The 23,713-nt window shown below is 35.5% G+C and overlaps 3 protein-coding genes across 3 annotated transcripts; 2 read left to right on the top strand and 1 right to left on the bottom strand.

The window, feature by feature from the left end:
• Positions 1-5,565: 5,565 nt before the first annotated feature.
• On the bottom strand, positions 5,566-5,976 carry LOC123675396 (histone H3). Its single transcript, XM_045610750.1, has one exon. The coding sequence runs from the start codon at positions 5,974-5,976 to the stop codon at positions 5,566-5,568; it is 411 nt and encodes a 136-aa protein (XP_045466706.1).
• Positions 5,977-6,002: 26 nt separating this feature from the next.
• LOC123675085 (histone H4) lies at positions 6,003-6,539 on the top strand. The gene has a single exon (XM_045610331.1). It carries the CDS (start codon positions 6,182-6,184, stop codon positions 6,491-6,493), a length of 312 nt encoding a protein of 103 aa, XP_045466287.1. The 5' UTR covers positions 6,003-6,181; the 3' UTR covers positions 6,494-6,539.
• Positions 6,540-9,679: 3,140 nt separating this feature from the next.
• On the top strand, positions 9,680-21,369 carry LOC123675395 (histone H1B-like). The gene is made up of 2 exons (XM_045610749.1): positions 9,680-10,323; positions 21,272-21,369. Exons 1-2 carry the CDS (start codon positions 9,765-9,767, stop codon positions 21,367-21,369), a joined length of 657 nt encoding a protein of 218 aa, XP_045466705.1. The 5' UTR covers positions 9,680-9,764.
• Positions 21,370-23,713: the final 2,344 nt, after the last annotated feature.

Genomic DNA, 23,713 nt, shown 5'->3' with positions numbered 1-23,713 from the left:
CCACCGTTTGCTGGAGTACCCATGTTAAGTCTAGTCACGGCTGTACAAAATTCCGTCGACTTCCTTACAATATCCCTAATTTTAAAGCGTGATTCTAATGAGAACCCGCTCTTGCGAGCGTTTCACTCCTAGTCTACTCTTTTGTCTGGCGATCACACGTCTACTACACAGAACACTTAAAACATTAAAATCACAACAGAAAACTTACCAGAGGACTTAGATAATTCTCTGGAAAACTCACTATTCTCACTAGACTCGTTGTAGTTACTTCACTCACTCTGAAAACTACTGTGATACTACCTCTCTACTAAAAAAAAAAAAAAAAAAAATTGGCTTCTCAGTGTAAACTTTTTATTTGAGATCGTACCACCTAAATTGACTCCACCTATTTAAGTTCGGGTATATACCCGAACCTACAAACTTCAAAAGAAAATAGAAGTTGGTCCCGGGTCATCTCCGACAAAACCATTTAGGAACCATAGCACTGCCTTTCACAACACTGCTGACGCATCACCTGAATAATCAACTGATGGACATTTCATCAAACCCGAAGAATTAAAGCTTAGCACAGAGTTCGATGGACTCTAGCAATGGCGAGTGTCTGCAAAAACTACCGCCATCTCATCGTCTATGGTATTCCAAACATGTCGCAAGCTAGATTGTTGTACATTAACCCTTACTGGTGATGGGATGTTATTTACAACTTGTATGCTCATTATCCTCTTCAAAATGTTATGAAACAGTCGGTGGAATGCTGATTAGAGAAGAGCGATATTTCACGAACTGTGATTTAATCACTGAGATCAGAATGTCACAGGTAGTCACGGTTCCGAAAAACGAATACAGAGCGTGACGGGATCACAGTTTGAACATTTCACAGATCTTTTCAGGGCATATCATCGTCCGTTGCAATCGTAAATTATGAAGGCAGCCTGATGTTTTTATTGCTTCGGAACCTTTTTCGACTAACATAATTGCATATTTTTATGACAATCCCAGCATCGTAGGCAACTTTGCATGCTGTAGGAAGTATTTTTGTAGAACTAGTTAAACAATAAATACTTGCTACAAACTAATAACTACTGCATTACTGCATAATTGGTGGTGGCAATAAAATTCTAATTTTATGCTTATCTTTGATAAACAACCCCAAAGAAATTCTTTCTATATTGAAGTTGTCGACCGAAGCAATAAATGGTACTCTGTATTATAAAAAATAAACGAAAACACGTCAGCGAGATAATAATAATAGGCGAAAGAATAATAACAGGCGAAAGACCAGCAATCTTTGGGCTTTCTTCACAAAAGTTGATGTAAATTATGCTACTTGTAATTTATGCAAGTTGAAATTATCTTTCAAAATCACCTCTTCAAATTTGAGGAAACATTTGAAAAGTCGATATCCTTCTGTTACGTTCCTAACTAAATCTGAAATAAGGAAAAGAGTTGAATATGTAAGAAAAATGGATGTTTTCATAACAATTTTGCTTTGAATGAGTGACCAATTCGAGTTGCAAATATAATCGAACCCAGGTTTGGGTGATTCATACAAATATTATTAACAAGCAACCTAAACAGTGATCACGTCACGCTTTAATTTCACTGATATCATAAAGTAACGTTCACGTTTCACAACGTGATCTAGAAATCACGGTATCGCTTCTCTCTAATGCTGGTCATCAGAATCTTTTGCAGTTGAATGATCGAATTGGAAATAAGACGGCATAATTTGCTTCCAGCTTAAAATAAGCTATTGCGCCAAGATATAGAGGATATCAAAAGACTGATATCCATAATCAAAATTGAAATTCGTAACGCATTTTGTTGGAAGAAATTAAGTAAGGTTATATTGCACTATTGATATCGGATCTTTAATTTGGGATACCTTATAAGTGTTGAAGTAAGAACTGCTGGCCAAATATATTTGGCGCCAGTCCACTTCTATAAAACAACCTGCTGACAACTAATATGATCCGTCTAGTGCGCATGCGCAGCTAGAAATGTAATATGGCCGCTGAAGGTGGAGATGCCAGTTCTGTCAGACACGAATAGATAACGGCGTCACACCTTAAGCAGCAAACCTAACCTCCATTTTGTTTTAGATTTGTATTTCCAAGTTTGTTAAATCAACGATTAAACTGTACAAAATACCTGTATTTGTCAATCCACCCTTACATGGTATCAGAACCCTAACATGGTAGCGGAGCGTGTAGCGGATCCGAAGTAGCAGAGCTTGTGACGAGCACCCTCACATGATAACAGAGCTTGTGACGTTAAAAGCAATCCACAATCAAGAAGAAATGGATCAATCCCACGTGTCAACAATGGAAGTTCCAGAAAACATTTTCGAGATGCTGACCAACCAGAGTTTTACTCTTACAGTTACACTTTACCCGAGGCAACCAGAACCTATGATTTTGTGAAGAATGCATTTTTAGAGGTAGCAAACTGCCAGTACTTCAGAGAGGTTGACAACAGTATGTATACAGGTAGTAGTTTGAATGATATTTGTTCTGAATGTTTCGATGACACAGATAGGAATCTCGAGACCGAGATCAATGAAGTTTATACTGCATGTTCCTTATGTTTTGATTATCCCATTGGAGAATCTAATATGTTCACGAATAATCTTAATTCTGTTTCAGTTCTCTGCATTAAATGTAGAAAGACTGATAATAATATATGTGATTTCTGTTTAGAGAGTCGACATGATAGGTTATATAGGTAGCCCCATACGAAGAAAGAAAAAAATTCTTTCAAAAGTCCTTCTGTCAAGTCTTCTGTTCTGACATCTGAATTGGGTTGAGCCCCCTTCTGGGACGAGCTCCCTTCCGTTCAGACAGCTGAACTTGGTTGAGCCCCCTTCTGGGTTGAACTTGCTTCCGTTCAGCCAGCTGAACTGGGTTGAGTTCCCTTCTGGGTTGGGTTCCCTTCCGTTCAGCCTTTCTAGAACTTGCTTAGAGATAGAGTGAGAATTACGAGACTGTTTTGAGAATAAACAACTAAAATCATCATCTGGGTATTTACAGTTAAAGACAATGGTGTACATAAGGCTCGTTTAGTTGTTGTAGGATGCAAAGATACTGAAAAGTATATTTCTGAGGAAACTGCATCTCCTACACCAACTCTATCAGTAGTTAAATTATTATTTGCATTATCAGTTTCTAGACAATGGCATATTGAACAGTTGGACATCAAAACAGCATTTCTTTATGGTGAAATTGATAGACCAAAATATGTAAGTGTACCAGAAGGAATCAATCTGGATAAAACTAAGGTAATTCTTAAGTTACGAAAAGCTCTTTATGGAATATCGATAGCACCAAAATGTTGGTTTATGACACTCGATAATTTTCTAAAAGAATTCAGGTTTTGAACCAAATTTACGTAAACCATGTTTGTATAAGAAAGAGGAAGATAGTGAGATTATTTTGATTCTAGTATATGTTGATGATCTATTAATTACAGGTACCAGTGAAAAGCGTATTCAAGAAAATGTCAATATGTTCAAATCACGTTTTAATATCAAACAATTTGGCTATCCTACTAAGTTTCTTGGTTTGGAAATCAGTAGATCAAAAAAAAAAATAAGTTGTTTCTTTATCAAACTCAATTTGTGAAGGAAATGCTTAAAGAATTTCGAAGGGAAAACTCAAATTCTGTTGATACTCCATTGGTTCCTCAAGGAAATCATAAAGTTCCCGAAGTTACTAATGTAGCAGATTTTCTGTACAAGAAAGCCATAGGCTCTCTGTTGTATTTAAGTTTATTTACAAGACCCGATATATCTTTTGTTGTAGGTTATTTATCTCGATTCCAAGCCAATCCACAACAGTATCATTGGAAATTAGTAAAAAGGGTTTTCAGATATTTGAAAGGTACCAGTCAGTTGGGTCAGTTCATTTCCTGTTGATATATATGAAGACAATGAAGCAGCAAGACAAAACTGTCTTGCAGGTACAAGTAAAAGTCGTTTAAAATATATTGCACGTAAATATTTATTAATTCGTCAACATGTAAGTGACAAGAAAATTAATATTGTGAAGATTAATACCAATGATCAGATTGCTGACATTCTTACAAAACCTTTAAGTGCAGCAAAGCTAAGTAAATTTCGTAATCACCTTGTATTCTATGAGGCTTGATTTTTCAGTTGATTTGTATACAAATAACCCAATATGTTCTCCTTTTTTTCAGTTATCTGTTGTTTATCCATGTATTGTTTAACATACTCGGATAATACTAAAAATCTGTTGAGTATTTGTCTGTGTGGAAAGGTTCTTCGTTCCTGGAAACATGCTATGACAATACTAAAAATCTGTCGAGTATTTGTCTGTGTGGAAAGGTTCTTCGGTTCCTGGAAACATCCTTAGACAATACTAAAAATCTGTTGAATATGTGTCTGTGTGGAAAGGTTCTTCGGTTCCTGGAAACATGCTATGACAATACTAAAAATCTGTTGAATATGTGTCTGTGTGGAAAGGTTCTTCGGGTCTTGGAAACATGCTATGACAATACTAAAAATCTGTTGAATATGTGTCTGTGTGGAAAGGTTCTTCGGTTCCTGGAAACATGCTTAAGACAATACTAAAAATCTGTTGTGTATATGTCGGAGTTTTATTGAAAGGTTCTTCGGTTCCTGGAAATTACTCTAATAAATATGTTTATATGTTAAGTGTTTATTCAAAGTCATGTAGAAGGGTCTCCGGTCCCTGGTTACATACTTTCATAAACACTAGTGTCTTGATTTGAAGGGTCTCCGGTCCCTGGTAATGATAGATGCGAAAGCATTGTGATGAATTAATCAAGTTAGTTCTATATGAAGGAACTTAATATGTATCTGTTATATGTATATGTTGATCTGATGGTATAATATCACTTGTTGGAAGGGTCTCCGGTCCCTGGAAACAATGTATTGATACCATACAAAATATTAAGGAAAGTTGGTTCGCTATAAGGAACCCTATTCGATTGCCTACAGTAACAGCCTCTACAGTTCCACTGACAATCCTGTTGATTTAGTTTTAAGGCTTGATTTATATAAACTCAAAAGAAATATTAACTATTATTTGTATTTATTGTACTGTATATATTCTAGTTTAACTATTGAAATCAGTTGGTTGGAACTTATCTGTATATGTCTTATCTGTTGACTAGTTGTCAGTTCCTCAGTTTGGGAGGGGGTGTTGAAGTAAGAACTGCTGGCCAAATATATTTGGCGCCAGTCCACTTCTATAAAACAACCTGCTGACAACTAATATGATCCGTCTAGTGCGCATGCGCAGCTAGAAATGTAATATGGCCGCTGAAGGTGGAGATGCCAGTTCTGTCAGACACGAATAGATAACGGCGTCACACCTTAAGCAGCAAACCTAACCTCCATTTTGTTTTAGATTTGTGTTTCCAAGTTTGTTAAATCAACGATTAAACTGTACAAAATACCTGTATTTGTCAATCCACCCTTACATGGTATCAGAACCCTAACAAAAGCAATCAATTGTATAAATGTAAAAAAAAAGTTGTGGTTCTGAAAAGAACCGATTTTAAACTTTGTGAAAAAGATGCTTAAGCACGTTCGCCACGGATACGTCGAGCAAGTTGAATGTCCTTCGGCATAATGGTTACTCTCTTGGCGTGAATGGCACATAAATTTGTATCTTCGAATAGACCGACCAGATAAGCTTCGCTAGCTTCTTGAAGGGCCATCACGGCGGAGCTCTGGAAACGGAGATCGGTCTTGAAGTCTTGGGCAATTTCGCGCACTAACCTTTGGAAAGGAAGTTTGCGAATCAACAGCTCGGTACTTTTCTGATAACGACGGATCTCACGAAGAGCTACGGTACCTGGACGGTAACGATGAGGTTTTTTTACGCCACCCGTAGCGGGTGCACTTTTACGTGCCGCTTTTGTGGCAAGTTGCTTACGCGGTGCCTTTCCGCCAGTGGATTTTCTTGCCGTTTGCTTCGTACGGGCCATCTCGAGTATGGGTATAAACTAGTTGAGGTAAATCTTAGATTCATCTATTTATAGCGGAATAGGTAGGCGGTTCCACTGCACATTCTCGCAATATCATTGGTTGGTCGTGTAGATCTAGTGGTGGGGAAAACTGTGATGGTATAAAAGCCGTATTTTACGGTAAAACCTTTAGTTAATTCTTGTTATTGTAATCGTTAACGAAAAAATGACTGGCAGAGGCAAAGGTGGTAAGGGTTTGGGAAAAGGTGGCGCTAAGCGTCACAGGAAAGTTCTACGAGACAATATCCAAGGAATCACGAAGCCCGCTATCAGAAGATTGGCCCGCCGCGGAGGGGTGAAACGTATCTCTGGTTTGATTTACGAAGAAACTAGAGGTGTACTTAAGGTATTCCTAGAAAACGTTATTAGAGACGCTGTAACTTACACCGAACACGCAAAAAGGAAGACTGTAACAGCAATGGACGTCGTATATGCTTTGAAACGCCAAGGTCGTACGTTGTACGGTTTCGGAGGTTAAATTTCACCATCGAAATATTGCTATCGGTCCTTTTCAGGACCACAAAGTTAACGTTTCTTCGTTTTTTCCATTACACAAATATCATACAATCCGAAAGCAAACAAAATTCCCACAAAGGCTAAACCTGTCCGTGAGATGGGCAACCAAATTACAATGACGAGATAATTCTTTTGGAATTCACCGTTAAGGGTAAACAGCTAACATTTTCATTCACCCAACTATAAATATTATTTATTAATTTTTTTTTACTTGGAATTGCTGTGACCATACGATCACAAAATATATAAATATTCCGAGGACAAACAAAAGTGTTGTCTATTCAAGTTTATAAGCATTTAGTTAGTAGTGCTCTAGGAGGAACATTTCTTATCCAAATTTTATTGCCACCTTATTTTATCAATTTGAACAAATTAAGAAATGGGCATATATAAATTATTCCATAAAATATTTTCACAGAATCGATGACGGTAGGCGGCGATAAGATATATAATTATTTCTTCTGCGCGTTCCGTTCATCAACTTTACATCGACAACAGAATGGTAGAGAGTCGAAACAATTTCGTACCTCGGCATGGGATCATTCAAGGGAAATCCGCTGTAGGATTGAAAAGGCAAGAGCAGCTTTCATTAAAATGAAAAAACTTTTCACGATTCACGACCTGAACAAGAAGACCAAAATACGACTTCTTATTAAATATATTCATGTACTAGTACAATACATGTTTTTCCTATGATAACACTTTTCGTTTATTATTATTGTTATGGCAATCAAAAAAAACTTGCAACCTGGTGTGGACATTTTTATTATGGTCCTTAATTTCAGAAGAAAGATTATAGTTTATACCTGTATTTAAATTAAGATAATATTCAGAAAATTTTAAGATTCGTTGTAGGTACTAAAAATACACGTGATGTTGAGAAGGGGGAGGGGGGGTGGTCTTAAACCTCACTACGTATCACCAATGGGTGAGGGGGGTTTAAAAAATGCTAAAAAAAGATCACGTGATTAATGGACAACCCCTAATACAGCAGGCATGGTTGGGGGAAGGAGAGGTCCCGGCAGGAGGAGAATTTCGTGGCTCTGAAATTTGAGAGTCTGGTTCTGGGAAACAACAATTGGACTGTTTCGTGCAGCAGTGAATAAGGTCACAATAGCCAGAATGGTCTCCAATATCCGATAACGGATTGGCACTATCAAGAAGAAGAAGTTCCGTTCATCCCACCCGTTTGAGTTGATAATTCTCGCTAAGTTAATCCCCTCCGCGTATAACGAGATCACACATTTTCTAATCGAGAAGCCAATTTTCTCATTCCTATCCCGCATTGCACAATATTTCACACACGGTACAATCCATATTATATTTACAAAGAAAAAACATATATATCAACCGTTGAACTTATCTCTCATAAGGGTGTCAAATATGAACCGCTGGGTTCATATATATATATATATATATATATATATATATATATATATATATATATATATATATATATTAGGCCATTAAATATGCTGATGATGTCAGTGGTGCCGGTATTAATCATATTAATTGCTTTCACTTAAATATAACATCATTAGTAGTGAATCTTACAATAGAGCGTCTGCCAAAAATATTACATGCAAACTGCTCACCAAAACCTCTCAGCGTGTTCAGATGTTCATTTCTGTTCTATATTGTTAACAAGTGTCGGGGACGTGGCACATCCTTGTATTAATGCTTTTTGAACAATATTCCTTATTCTTCATATAGGGATCTTGTTTTCGCTGTATATTACATGACTCCGATCAACAATACCATTGCATAAACCAGCAAAAATTCTTCATTGCTCACCTCTTTCTTTCTTCTTTTCTTCAATAACAGATTTATGGAAAATTACATTACGGCACTATTATGACCGTTAATAACAATAAAAATTAAATCTGCCAGTATGTACTCATCATCATAAACATTTCAGGCTCTCTTCATCGTTCAGCTTAATGACGAGTTGATGGAAATTTATACTTTCGATTCTATGACCATTCAATCTGCCAGTGAGTTATCAGACTCATCATCAAGACATTCCATATCCATTATAATATAATTATAATACAATATTATTATAATATGATAATAATAATGAGTGGAGGGTGAAGCAACTTTACCTAGACATTCTTCCAGTGCCCATTGGACTGACAATATTATACTTGAGATTTATACTCTCCCGTGTTAATTAAGTTTCACATGTTTGAAGTGCAGAATTAACAATTTAGTATTTCACTTGAATTATTAAAAGTAGTTTACTTACTGAATTATTTGATATCTTAATTAAATGAGGTAATATAGTTTTGTTTGCACGATATCGCTGGTTCCCATTTATATCATTCGCTGATTCCTGCTTCCAGTATGGGATTTCAAATTGTTTTTTTTTATGGAGATTTTATATTATCCTTTTTTTTTCAAACTATTAATTTGTATGATTACCTCCTGGTCCGTTCTTCAGGTAATTCATCCGTTAGTGCGTGTCTAACATTAATCGAGTTTTCATATTAGATTGACTACTTTTTCCGAACGCTCTTTTGTATTACGGCATTATGTAGCGGAAAAGCTTTTCTATGAATTTATGAACAATCAGCTACATTTCCAGCCTGCTCCAAAATACGATTATTATCCTTTCCTGTCTGTTATTTCTCACGAGTTGATTTAAAATTGTCTTCATTGAACAGTTAGAAGATTCATCCACACTAGATCACCCTACCGACTCGCCACTTTCAGAACTATAATAACCCTAATTGTAGGAAAGTTATCGATTATATCAAGTATGCTTTGAATTAATGAAAATTCGAACAATTTACGTTCCCTGAAATACAATTGATTATATTTCCTATTAATCAAATTACATGGAGAAAACTGAGGCCAATACTCTGGCTCGAAGGACCACCTTTGTTAACGATAGCGTTTTATACCGGAATTCACATTCCTTCGTTCGAATGTCGTTTATTATCGATTATGGGAAATTTTCCGGGAATATTTCTAGACGATATGGTGCAGAAATTTTCTATTTTTGATTTTTCCATTCGGAAATTTCAAGGATTGATCAATTGAGCATTTTGCTCGAAATAATCCTCATATTCATACATTTCTAGCCAAAGTTCCGTCGACTTCAGTTTTAATGCATTAATTTTCAGTATTTTTCCTGCAGAAAGTGTATCTAACGTTCTTGATATATATACATATATACATATATAGATAAATATATATACCGTGTAACGATTTCATCAATTATCACGATAATGTCTTCTGCCGATACAGAGGTGCAACAAAGCGGTGCGTCCGTTCCAATCGGTGCGAAAACTGCGAAGAAATCCGAGAAAAAGACTGCGACCGCGAAACAGGCCAAACCCAACCATCCTCCGACTTCAGAGATGGTTAATAACGCCATCAAAGATTTGAAAGAAAGAAGTGGATCGTCATTGCAGGCCATCAAGAAATTTATAGCTTCCAACTATAAAGTAGATTCGGAAAAGTTGGCTCCTTTCATTAAGAAATACCTCAAATCAGCTGTGCAATCTGGATCTTTAGTTCAGACAAAAGGAAAAGGCGCATCTGGTTCGTTCAAATTGGCAGCTGGTGGTTCGACATCGGGATCCCAGAAGAAAGTGATTAAAAAAGCCACCTCCAAGTCCAAAGATGATCTTAAAAAATCCACTTCGGCATCAGCTGTGGTGACCGACAAGAAGAAAAAGAAGTCTACTGTTGCCAAAAAACAAGCCGCTGTAACGAAAACGAAGAAAGCAGTTGCAACAACCGAGAAGAAGAGCCCCAAAGCCGCCAAATCCCCTTCTAAAGCTAAGAAGATTGCGAAATCGCCAACTAAGAAACCGAAAGCTCCAAAACCCAAATCAGTCAAGTCTGTGGCAACTCCGAAAAAAGCAGCACCTTTGAAGAAGAAGAAGTGAATATAAAAATTACTGTTGTGATGAGAATGGTTCGTCTAACTAATCGGTCCTTCTCAGGACCTTCAAAAATTATCGATCAAATTTGAAATATTCATCTTGTTCTCCAATTTTTCTGATTCCCCATTTCTCTGTCCACCTTGAAACCGAAAGGCCTTACCGTATTGATTGTTGTCCTTCAATTTATTTTAGAATGAGACTACAAAAATTTTTTTTACAAATTTTGCCTTGAAAATGTTCTTCATTTCATTTCAGGGATCTTAGGGCTTGATGTGCTCTGAGGAAGATGAAAGACTCTGGCATTCTTGTATCGTCAAGTTCTGCGTGCCGACCAGATCTGTCCCCTATTAATTGTACTTGACTTCTCTCTTCGCCTGAACCACGGCACATTCATCTTTCCCCGGCTTCATTCCGATAGCCTCAAAGAACGCTACCACATTTCCCAATTGCTCGTCGTTAGCGGAGTAGAGCTTGAGGTCGTCGATGTATCTAACTGGCTTCTCAGTAGGTTTAGCGCCAAACAAAACCAGAAGAGACTCTGCGTGTCCCCCTGAAAAATATCTATCCTGATTTTGATTTCGACAGTTTTAACATAGATCTTGTTCTTATCCAAAAACATGTGGACAAGAGGTGGCGGGTCAGGTTTTTTTACCTTTAAAACAAAGTCAGTACTTGCAATCAATCATTACCGAATACATATAGGTACTTCAAATAAATATATAATTCAAGCGGAATATCGAAAAAATGCCAATATTCACGTAACAATAAATCGGACAAATGCAGGTACCGAATGAATAATATAAGGCTGCTAATTTCACACATACTTTCTGAAGGACTAATTGATACGTAAGTATCTATCACTTTGCAATCACAAATAAACGTTTCAGAAACTATAATTGATCATTTCAATGAGCGATTAATATTTGTTATTCATATTTAATACCTATATATGTGTGCTCGTTAAATCGCTCTTTGAAATGATCAATTATAGTTTCTGAAAGGTTCTGTGTTTGCAAAATGAAAGGTACCTACGTGTTCATTAGTCCTTTAGGATGTCTGTGTAAAATTAGAAGGTTTTTTCTTATTCCTGCATTTCAAACAGCTGAAAATAGAAAACATGAAATTCGAGCGATTCTTGGGTGTTATTGGTGGTAATAACCTATTGATGGCGGAGCTTATCAGAGAGAAGCACTCTAGCTCAACGATAGAGTCAATAAGGAGGCTCTCAGAAAGGTCCGGAATGATAGTTGGGAAGAGAAACTACTTTCTCTTTCCACAGAAGACAACAGTGTTTGGCGGATGGCCAAAGCACTGCACTCAGATAGGAAACCAACCCCGCCGATTCACGGTTTACGAGGAATGGTATACAGTCCAGAAGAAAAGTCTGAAGCTTTCGCAGATAACCTCCAACGCCAATGCAGCTGTAGTTACAACTATGCGGAATTGGACCACATTGAGGACGTCAACCGCAAAGTGAAAAATGAATCAACGGAAGCTATTGGTTTCGAACCGTTCAGGAAATCCAGAACACTATTATGTCGAGTAAAGTGAGAACGGCACCAGGACCGGACGGCATTACTAACTTGACGTTGCGGAACCTCCCTCGAAAAGCTTTAGTAGCACTGACGAATATAGTCAATGCTAAAGATTCAACACAATAACGAAAGAAAAGAATATCATACAGTAGGAACAGTTCGGTTTTTAAAGCCAACATTCCACTGTGCAACAAGTGCTCCGAGTAGTGGAACCAATCACGGATGGATATAACCGGAAACAAGTCACAGGAGCTGTGTTTTTGGATGTAGCCAAATCGTTTGATAAAGTACGGCCCAAAGGACTGCTATACAAACTGCTTACGGCAGGTTTCCCACTCTCCATGGTCCAACTTTTAGCTTCTTACCTGCATTCTCGCAAGTTTAGAGCCAGATTTGACGGAGTATTGTCTTCAGAGAGGTCTCTTTTAGCCGGAGTTCCGCAAGGATTTCTGCTGTCTCCAATATTTTTCACAATATATGTATCCGAAATGCCAAAAACGGTGAAAAACTCCATGGCACTTTACGCTGACGATACCGCCTTTCTTGCCAGTTCTTGGTGTCCCAAAATGGCAACGAAGTACCTACAAGAAACCCTGAGAAGATCAAAGCAGTTTTTTTTAGCCGAAAGAAAATAGATCCCATCGGACTCGTCGTAATGTTCGGTAGGAGGATTGTAATGGAAAAACGAGGCCAAGTATCTGGGAGTGATACTTGACAAAAAACTCACTTGGAACCAACACGTCACATCAGCTGTGACGAAGGGGAAAGACAACAGCGGCAGCGTTGCAACCGCTACTTTGCAAAAGCACAAAAATGTCTCTTTCCAACAAGCTTCTTCTTTATAAGTCCACCATCCGGCCGGTCATGTGTTACGCATGTTCGGCTCCTAGGAAACACAAACGACCGAAGATGGCACTTCTCTAGGAAGTGTGTATTAGAGCCAAACCCTTACTGGCACAGAGATTGTGTAATGATTACACAAACTTTGCCACCTGCTAGAGCAGATCAAAATAGCTCACCAGAGGTGAATTATATTGAGATGGAGCAGTAAAAGGCTAATTTATAGCCTGACTGCAAAAGAGAAAGAAGTTGTTAGCTCTTCACTGTATTTAATAAGTAGAGCGAGTATGGACTGTATTTTTATTATAGATGTTGCGATGGCAAAAACAATTCACAGATTTTCCGCTAATGAGAAACTGAATATAAAAGCTCTTACCAACTCCAAATGGGCCGTGATGATTTTGGGGGCTTCCTTTTCTTTCGTAGGCCAGGAGGGATCCCTCAATGATGGCACACCAGTTGTCATGCACTTGATATTCTTGAACCTTATAACTAATTACTGTCTCTATCAGTTACTAACACTTGAATTAATTTGCCACACACAGCGAAGTTAATAAACTTATCGAAATTAGCGATAATGCGAATACTATTGTTTATAGCGACGAAATATGCGGAGAACAAGAAAGTAACATTAACAGTTCCAATTAATAATAATGTTTTTGCTGTTATAAAAAACCGCTCGTTCCATATTGGCTCATATTGCCAATATTTTCAAAGCGTTTTATGAGTCAGCAACCCACAATACAGAAAAGTGCAATTGTGTGCTGCCGACACAACAGAAGTTGTAAGTTAAAAAAATTCATACTAACTTTTTTTCTCAAAAATAAAGGGGGAATTCATTTGTTTCAAATTTGATTCATAATGCATTGGGGAGAAGACACAGTAATAACACTAAGAAGTTTTAACACATGATTTATTACAATTTCGATAAGTATGACAGCTTCATAATTTTTCTTTTTGGGTTGAAGGAATCAATAAGGTCAATTGGCTTGAAAAACAATTATGTATGATAATCAAAAAAACAGTTCCTCTGTCCGAAATGATCAATGAGCCTCTCCTTCAACGGAATCGTTCTTCTAATTCTTTCTTTCTACTGATTACTGGTTTTGGAGTTATCTACTAAAAATCTACCATCATCGTTCAGAAATCTATCAAAAATCTACTGACATACTTTTTAGAAAAAATTCCACAGTTGGCACTGCATTACAATTTCACATTATTCAGATTACACTTCATTCTAGTGTCTCTTATGGTTAAATTTTACTTCATGAATAGGATAGATATTAGAGATGCGTATAGATTCGCACATAAAACAAGAAAATTTTTAGGAAATCGTTAAAGAATGGATCGAATTTTTTAGACGAGATATATTCTACGCCTATGGACTCAAAACGTGAACTTACCTATGATAGGTTAGGTTTTCATTTCCGGATGTTTTACACACTATACATGTTTTTCGAGGTTTTACCATGATTAAAATTAACAATATGTAACTTTAAATTCACAAACTTGTATAAAATAACGACGATTACAAACGTGAAATTAAAATGAACAGTTAACCCTTAACGTCCCTCTAGTTGTCACGTGCAATAACAACAACAGAACCGTGTTGCCAAATCCCCACAATATTCGCAAAACATCTATGCCACAGAACGGAGAAAAGTTTACTTCTTCCTCAGAATGGCAACGCAGTACATTATAAGTGTTTGTAAACAAAAATGTTATAGCGATGTCAACAAATGCTATAAGGCACCTCTATATTTTCTTTCCTCTGACGTATTCACCATAAAATCGTACTCAACTTATTATATTTTTCTGTTTATCAATAAGAATTTTCCTTTTATTTACTGTTTTGAACTTGTGACCAATAAATTTTATGTAATGTTGTCTTTGATTTATTGAAATTCAGATGCTTTTTGGTCAAATTTTATCCAGACTGATATATTGGTTGCTGTTGGTAACGATCAAATCATTCAATGATTCTTTGAAGGTGAAATCGTATTTCACAGATTTTCTTCCTCTAATAATCCAGGCTGTAATGACTTGCCTTCTTTTTTCAAACAGTACTGTGAGAAATACTCAAATAAACTAATCAATGTGTGTTTGAAATTGATACAACTTTTTAGTTTCAAAATTTCTTGGATCAAAACCAATAATACAAACAAACTGAATAATCTAACCTCCTGTCAATGACATTTCCAATGCCAACCCGAAATCTGCAATTCAAAATGTTACTGATCGAATGAGCCATTACCAACTTAATTTCGATTTTCCACCAGCCACCCGGGATGTCAATAATTCCTGAACGGACTATATTCTAAAACAAGTTGCAGAATGGGCTTCTATTCTAACACGAATGCGAAATTCGAACGCATGAGTGTTGGAATTGCCTTCTGCAACGAGTATTAGACGATATTTTCTCTATTTCAGTCAAGTTTTGTGAATTATTGTCGAAATTAAATGAAAAATTTAGATTGAATATCCTAGTGACATTTGTATTGTATCATTGCAGTTGGTGTGACTGTTACGAACATTGACAGATTACGAAATTTGGATATGAATCGTACGTTTAGAATTTTGAAATAATTTACAATTACTCATTAAATTCGTTAGTTATGTCTGACGAAATCGATTTAACACCACCAGAATTAAGAGAAATTGCGATTAATGTTGCAAATCATTTCACTATATCCGAATTACTGTCTCCAATGAGTAACGTCATAAAATTCGTACACTCGCTCATAGATGTCCCTAGCAGTATTAAAAATACGATATATCAAATATGATAATTAATGCAGTTAAGAGTTAACTCGTATTACTCGAAACACCACGGGAGCAAGATTTTTCGTTGAGTTACGTATAGTTCGACATAGGCGTAGTTCGAGTTATACAATTCATTCTTGATTAAATTCGACTTACGGGAGAGTTGGATAATACCGAGCCCCTAAGGACTTGGACCTATAATTAGGAAACTATTTGATATTGAAAGAAACAACATTGAGTAATTAGTAGGACATTTATTCAGGTACAATAACCGCATAACAAAAACTTCTGAAATTTAATCAAAAAGTATTTATTGTCAATTTATAAAAAAAAATAGAGGCGCGGTATTATCGAACTGATTCGATATTATCGTGCCCAGGTTTGACAAAATCGTGCCCACATTATTTGCTCGCGAATGGGTAAGTAACAAAAGTATCTAATAATAAAAAAATTGATATCTTTCTGAGTAATTTTCCTGCGTGAAGATAGGGAGAGCCGAATCTTCTTCTCAAAATTAAATCAGTATATAAAATATCACGCAATAAGTATTGATGGAAACTTAAAGTCTATATGACAACAAAACGTAAATATTTTTTTATAACATGAAGTCTAAGTAAATTTTCGTCTGAAGTTTCTAGCAGATGTCTTTATTTTATTTCCGTTTCGAATAGCCTCAAGTACAGACTTCATATTTTACGGATTGATAATATCGCGCCCCGGCGCGGAATAATCAAACTTGATAATTTTATTTTTTAAGCTCAAAATTTTATGGGAAATATTATAGTACGTAAAAAAGTATTCGGTCAATAATTCTACAGTGTACAAGCATTAGAAATTTATAGTATCAAAGTATTACAATATAAATACAGTATTACTTACCTCTTACTGAAAGTATGCGAAAAATTATAAGGAGTGACGAAAAAAACTTCTACAGGGCGTGCTATTTTCGTCGTTTCAGGGACCGTGATGGCATTGCGCGGAGAAGGATGTAGGCATGTCCAGCTTTGATGTATACACACTACATCAAAGAAAAAGTGAATAGTTTTTGAATAATACTGAAGCGCGGAATTATCAACCCCGCGGTATTATCCAACTCTCCCCTACAAGATGATATAGACCTAAACCGCTTTATAGAGGTAAAGAATAGTGATATTTATTCCCTATAATAGGAGTAGATCGTACATATTTGATGAATTTACTGAAAAATGAATTGACAGTGAAAAATTTTATAATGAGATAGACCAATATGTCTCTCTGTGTTGACAAATTCTGAACATTTTAAGAGTTTGTCTGATGGAGGAGTCTGATTTAGACTCTAAAACAAAGGTTAATTAATTCAAAGTGTAAGTATTCCATTTTTTCGTCAACATTTTTTTCAATCCAAGAGCGTAGAAATGGGGAGGTACTGGGTGTGATTACCCCACCCCAAGATTTTCAAAATATAAAATTCTAGAAATATCGCGAATACGAATAACGAAAATTTCTCCATCAAATGAACCAATAATAATAATCATTTTTCTTTCCTTTGAAATCGACACGTCAGTAAAAAATCGGACCCCTTTACCGTTTATGAGTTTATTATCGCTTTCAAAATGAGTACATTAATTGCATTTCAGCTCGTCTTTGTCCGAGGTTTATTATTTTCCTTCATCTATCCGTTTTCTCGGCATCGCCCCTTTTTTGTTACCTGTGATTTTTGCATTCGTCATCGGTATACACTTACCTACCCGTTGTTTTCAGTTTTTTGTATAATTTTCGTCACAATACTGTAGTTGTCAAAGAACTGAACTGAGTAATTCCCATCTGAAAATTGTCTGGGCTGTGTTATATAATTTATTGTGGATCATTCAAATTGCAATTTTTTTTGTGAATATATCAGTTTTGAATTGATTATATCTGAACGGTGTTCCTAAATTGGAGGTACAAATGAAAATGACAGATTTCTCGGATCCTTTTAGGAAAAAAAGTCCTAACACGATTACGCAAACGCTTTGTTTTTGAGATGCCGGTGTTAAAGTTCAAGTTTTTTTCTCATATCACCTATCCTTCACAAGATATTCAATTTTAATTGGCATAGATCTTCCGATTTAAAGTTTTCAGCTTGTGATATGCTTATTTTGTATGCAAATCTGCAGTGTGATATTTTTTGTGGAAGGGTACCTGCTTCTTTCCACCAGAACTATTTTTTGGTGAAGCACTGGTTCTATAGAAAAATGTGGAAAGAAACTCTTGTCTTGTACAACACTTTTTGTTTTGTTATAGTTTTGTCGTTTCTGCTATCGATTTCGAAAAAAAAATTCAAACAGCTCTCTGGTAATCCTCAGGAAAATCCAAATTATTATAAAAATCCAGTTAGTAAGCTGTGATGAATAAATTGATTATAACTTCTGGTACTTATCAACAAATTCTGTAGCGAAGATTAATAAAGATTCGATAAACTAATAAATATAAGCATCACTAAAAATTATGACTATACAAGAAACACCCTGTATCTCGAAAACAAAGCGTTTGCGGTCTCATGTTTATAGGACTTTTTTTTCTTAAAATTATCCTAAGGAATATTTTCCTTCGTAAATCCTTTTTAGGAAAACCCAGTATAAGGTGAGAACAATCGAATTGGTAATAAAAAAAAATATTGAGTAATTAAGATTCAACTTCGTTATCAAACTTTTTTCCCACATTACAGATATGAGTAAACGTTGTTGTAAAAAAAAATTTTGTTCGAGAATCCCCCCCCCCAAGAAAAAGAAAGATCTCCGTCCTTGGTTTCCAGATTCCTCGTCATTGCTCGTTGCGAGGCGTATACTTGAAAACCGAGTTGTGATCTTTCGAATTATTATGTGTGCTCCAATTATTTTTTCTCTTGATATTTTTGGGCGCCCCTGCAGACCTTGCGCCCGTGACAAGTGCACCTTTGCCACGCCCTAGATACGGCACTGGTATTGCCTATTACCCTAACTGAATCAGGGATGTAATGTATTTCACAAAGACGAAAAACAACACTTCGAATTACGTGTGTTAAAGTTGTTTACACATTTAACATATGGAAATTTCCTACGATTCTGCGTTCGAAACTAGTTACTGACAAAGGCCAAGTGTTTTCAGCGGAATAGATGTTTTTAATCTCATTTAGTTTTCGAAGCTTTGCATGCCTTACCGCCCTTTGTATCAAGGCACTTAAACATGAGCCCGCAAACGCTTTGGTTTCGAGATACAGGGTGTTTCTTGTAGTGCTACTTTTTGTGATGCTTAACCAGTTTATCGAATCTTTATTAATCTTCGCTACACAGTTGGTAAATAAGTATCAAAACTTATAATTAATTTATTCATCACAGCTACCTAACTGGATCTTTATAATCATTTGGATTTTCCTGAGAATTGCTATAGAGAGCTGTTTGAATTTTTTTCTCGAAATCGATTGCAAATACGACAAAACTATAACAAACCAAAGTGTAGTACTGAACAAGAGTTTCTTTTTATTTTTTTTAAACTTCCAGTGGTTCACAAAATAGCCTAATTTACATTTTCTTGATATCTCTTTTTGTTAAAAAGTTATTACCATCGGAACACCTTACCCCGGGAACTTCCAGCCCCACTCTCCCCTAATCTCATACCGCCAGTACGTGAAAAATGCAAATCGAATATGAATTCTAACATATGAGTTTAGCAATAAAGAGTTCCAATAATAATAACATAAGATTCTACGGATAGAAAATACATTCGGAAAGATGAGTATGATATGGGTTCTTTGGTTTTTTCAATGAAATAAATTCTACGAAAGTAAGAAAGATAATGGAAAATAAAAAATATATACCTGTATAGCTATAATGGGTTCATATACCTGTATACCTGTAATGGGTCTATGTAGATTGTAGTGTCCCAGCGCAGGTTTTACTGCGTCTACTTAAAGATCTATTGTATTTTGTACGTTGTCATGGAATAGAACTAATTGCTGGATTTTCCAAACGACAATTTGATTATAAAAATATAAGTAACCATTTTTTCGGTAAAACCAGGGTACTCTCGACTTTCCAAGAATAACGAACATTTTTACATTTATCCATCAGATAACAGTAAACTGTGTTCAGTATTACCTGTTCATTCAATAAATCTGTTGAATAATTATGCATATTTTTCTGCTATGGAAATTGATGGCATGGTGGCTATGTTGGAATATCGTGATATTGATGGAGATTCTGTGCCAGTTTTAATGGCATTCAAACATGGATTGGAGGAAGAAAGTCTAGATGACTTTAATAGCAAAATATTATTTATGACAATTCCATCTTTTTTCAATTGTGAAATGCTCATTATTTTTTAAACCACCGGAAATATATTTATTTATTTAAAGATATCAACAAAGTTCCAGTCATAGGTGGCTAGGTTTTTTGAGTGGAATCTGGAATATTCGAATAAGTATTAACTAAATAATCATTGAATATTCACTTAATATTCATTGAATGATCAGTTATTATGTCATAAGAGCATATATAATATTCGATTAAACACTGAGACACGAGAGTGCAACTCGTGTGGTGTTTCCCGAAATACGACGAGATGAAAAGGTCCGCATAATCGAAATATATAGTCTACACTCTGGTATTCGTTATGATTATATCACGAAAAATAATTTCAATTTCTTATTTATTAATGGACCTATAACCAAAGCGCTGCCTTTTAAAAAATTCAATGACATTTCAGTGAGCTTGACTTTTTTTTTTTTGGGCGAACGTCCAAGTACGTTACTATGGAAATAATCACAATCTGACAGGAGGCGAAACACCAAAACGATTATACCAAGTCGTCAAAGGTGTATTTACTTATCAAAACGCCGGAATAGGGTGATAAATTAGTTTGAATAGAGCCTAAAATTATTATGTTATTTAAATTATTCTGAGGAGTATAGTTACGATTGGGTTCCGCTAGCTCAACCGTAAAGCTCGCAGAACCCGCGATTTCTCCGACAATTCAAGAAAAAAAAATTTTTGAATAAGGTAATAATAAATAAGCCTACAAAATCAAAATAAAAATCAAAAATTCGAAAGTCTTTCTGCTAGCTTAACGAGGGTGCACCTTCTCCCCACAAGATATTTAACTTGAATTTGGCATAGATATTCCAATTTAAAGTTTTTGTGATATTTTTTCTGGAAGAGTGCCCGCTTCTTTTCACCAGACCTTTTGGATGAACCACTGGTTGTTTAGAAAAATGTGAAAAGAATCTCTGGTCCAGAACTACACTTAACGGTTTCTTGTCAAACAAATTTTCAGAAATCCCAAGGAAAATTCAAATTATTATAGGATCCAGTGATAAATAATTAATTATAATTTTTGGTATTTATTTATCCAATCTGTAGAGAGGATCAATAAGAGATTCGATAAAATGTTATATGCATCACAAAAAAGTAGGACTACAAGAAACGTAGGTACCCTGTATCCAGAAAACATAGCATTTGCGGGACCATGTATAGTACATTTGCTCCTTAAAATTATTCAGGGAATTTATCATTTTTCTTCGCACCTCCAATTTAGGAACAATCGAATGGTATGAACAATCGAATTAGAAAAATTCTATTTTAATTTTTGCTTCAAACTTCATTATCGAACTTTTTCTCACATTACAGATATGAGTAAACGTCGTCGTCAACAATTTTTTTTTGATACGCACATTTATCTGGTTATCTAGAACTTCAAATATATCCTTTTCAGAATTTCTAGATGCTTTAACTGTTCCAAAACTTAGAAAGTTTGCGACATACTTCCAAAATATCTTCTCCCTCATCGGAGTTGAATGTGGATATTTTTAATTGAATGTTCGACAAGATCCAAAATTTCATTAATTGAATAGCGGAGATTCACATGGGCGCCCGCAGGGGGGGGCCAGGGGGGGCCATGGCCCCCCCTGAGATTTTGATTTCCTCATTTTTCAGCACAACACCCTCAATATAACTTTATCAATCCAAAGAGCAAAGAAAAAAGGAAAGTAATGGATTCACAACAATTTTCCGGTTTTCAATGACAATCAAGGACACCTTATCGTTTTTCAATAATTTTCATTTTGCCCCCCCTGAGAAAAATTTCTGCGGGCGCCCATGGAGATTCAGTTCGTGAAATTATATTGCACTACTTTCAATAATGAATACACCTGTCACTTGTGAAAAAATTACATAGTTTAATTTCTATGCTATAGAATATTTATTTGAAACGCACCCTAAAAACACATTAGATGGAATTAACCCTACGTATAAATAAATAGATAACATTGATTGATAAAATCTCGAATGACTTTTAAATTATTGAATTTGGGAGCATAATAATGCTGGAACAGTACCCGCTTCATTCAATATATACTTGCGCAGAATTACCCCATCCCATGCGCGATATTATCCCAGCACATGGGGAATTTCGCGCAATGACATTATTATTTCAGATTTTTAATATATTCTCAAAGCGATTCGTCAAATAAATGCAAAATTTCGAAGTTAAATTGTGAAAGTTTGCATTTACATAGGAAACATTTTTGAAACCTTTTCCGTTAGGTGCGCGAAATTCCCCCGTTCTCCCCTACTCAATAGATAAATAATAATGATACTTCCGTACACCGTTCTCTGAAACGATTCGTATCAAAGTTGGTATAAATTAAAATCCGATTGTCAAACAGTATTAATATTAGGGAGAAAAGTCTCACAATTAGACATTAGTAGGAAATCGGAGAAATTAAAGTAGAGGCGTAGGGAATAAAATTCCAGTCCTTATTTATTTATTTATTTATTTATTTATTACAAATTATTATTATTATTATTATACCTAAAATGAACATCTGAGTCATTATTAATATTCCTACCCCTGATTTTCGATTATGTGAAAAAGGACCTTTTCTCGGAAATTCTATGGGAACTATTTGTAATATTGTTAATGTCAACTTTCAAAGAAAAAGATGGTCATTTAGCTATTGTATAGGTAGCGTTTATTATTGCATTCAAAGGATTTCAGACATGTTTTATTATATACATAGGAAAGGTTGATTTCACTTTTATATGGGTATCTTCGATTCTGAGAAGCTACCAACTTTATCTATTCAAAATATCTGCTCATTAATAACGAATTTGCCTTCTGAAAGACAGGACCTACAAATCCTTTTGTTCGAGTAATAACCAGAGGGCCAAGGGCGTAGAAATGAGAGGATACTCGGGGTAATTACTTCCCCCCCCCCAAGATTTACAAAATATAGAATTTCAGTTTATTATCGCTTTCAAGATGATTACTTTTATTGCTCTGCGAGCACGTCTATGTCCGAAATTTATTATTTTCCTTTATCTACCCGCTTTCGTCGGCGTCCCCTCAGAGGAATATAAATGACTTATCATATTTCAAAATGAAAACAATCTTAACGCGTGACACCACATTTTGCTAAATTCACTATTTGAAGGAAACCTATAAATGTAAGCATTGAATTGAGTTTTACGATATCGCGCAAATACTACACCATAGACGAGATATATTCTATATGTAGAATTACAAGGAACACCCTGTATCTTGAAAACAAAGCGATTGCGGTACCTCCAATTTAGGAACACCCTGTATAAGGGTTGATGATCGAATCGGTAATCAAAAAATTGCTATTATTTTGAGTAATGTTTGCTTCGAACTTCGTTATCGAACCTTTCTTTCTCACATTACAGGTATGAGTAAACGTTGTCGTCGAAAAATGTTTTCGATTTTTTTTCGGTCTATCATATCAGTTCATTTACATATATGTATTATTTCGCGTTATGAACTATTTTGTGTTATCGTTCGAGAAAAACAGACAAATCTGCAACATAAAAATTCCTTTTTTTTTCATTTCGCAAGCTTATAATTATGATGATAATCTTGAGCAAATTTTTGTGATATAAATAAAAATTTTTTTTTATCAAACACGAAAAGCACGGAAGTTCGTTAGGAAAGATATACCTACAGGAGGTATATTTACCCCTAATATCCAGAGGGAAAGGTCATAAAAAAAGGTTATTTTTGAAAACATTTCTTCCCAGAAAAGGCGAGCGGCATTTTCAAAGAAGTGAATAACAACAATCGTAAAACCCACTAGAGTATTAGACCAGATGTAACCATTCACCAAATATTTTGCAGCAGAAAACGGTTCATTTCAAT

This window comes from Harmonia axyridis, chromosome 3 (genome assembly GCF_914767665.1).
Source record: "Harmonia axyridis chromosome 3, icHarAxyr1.1, whole genome shotgun sequence".
Classification (NCBI taxonomy): Eukaryota; Metazoa; Arthropoda; class Insecta; order Coleoptera; family Coccinellidae; genus Harmonia; species Harmonia axyridis.
The sequence above is the reverse complement of the archived record's forward strand: the minus strand, read 5'-3'. Positions and strand labels throughout refer to the sequence as shown.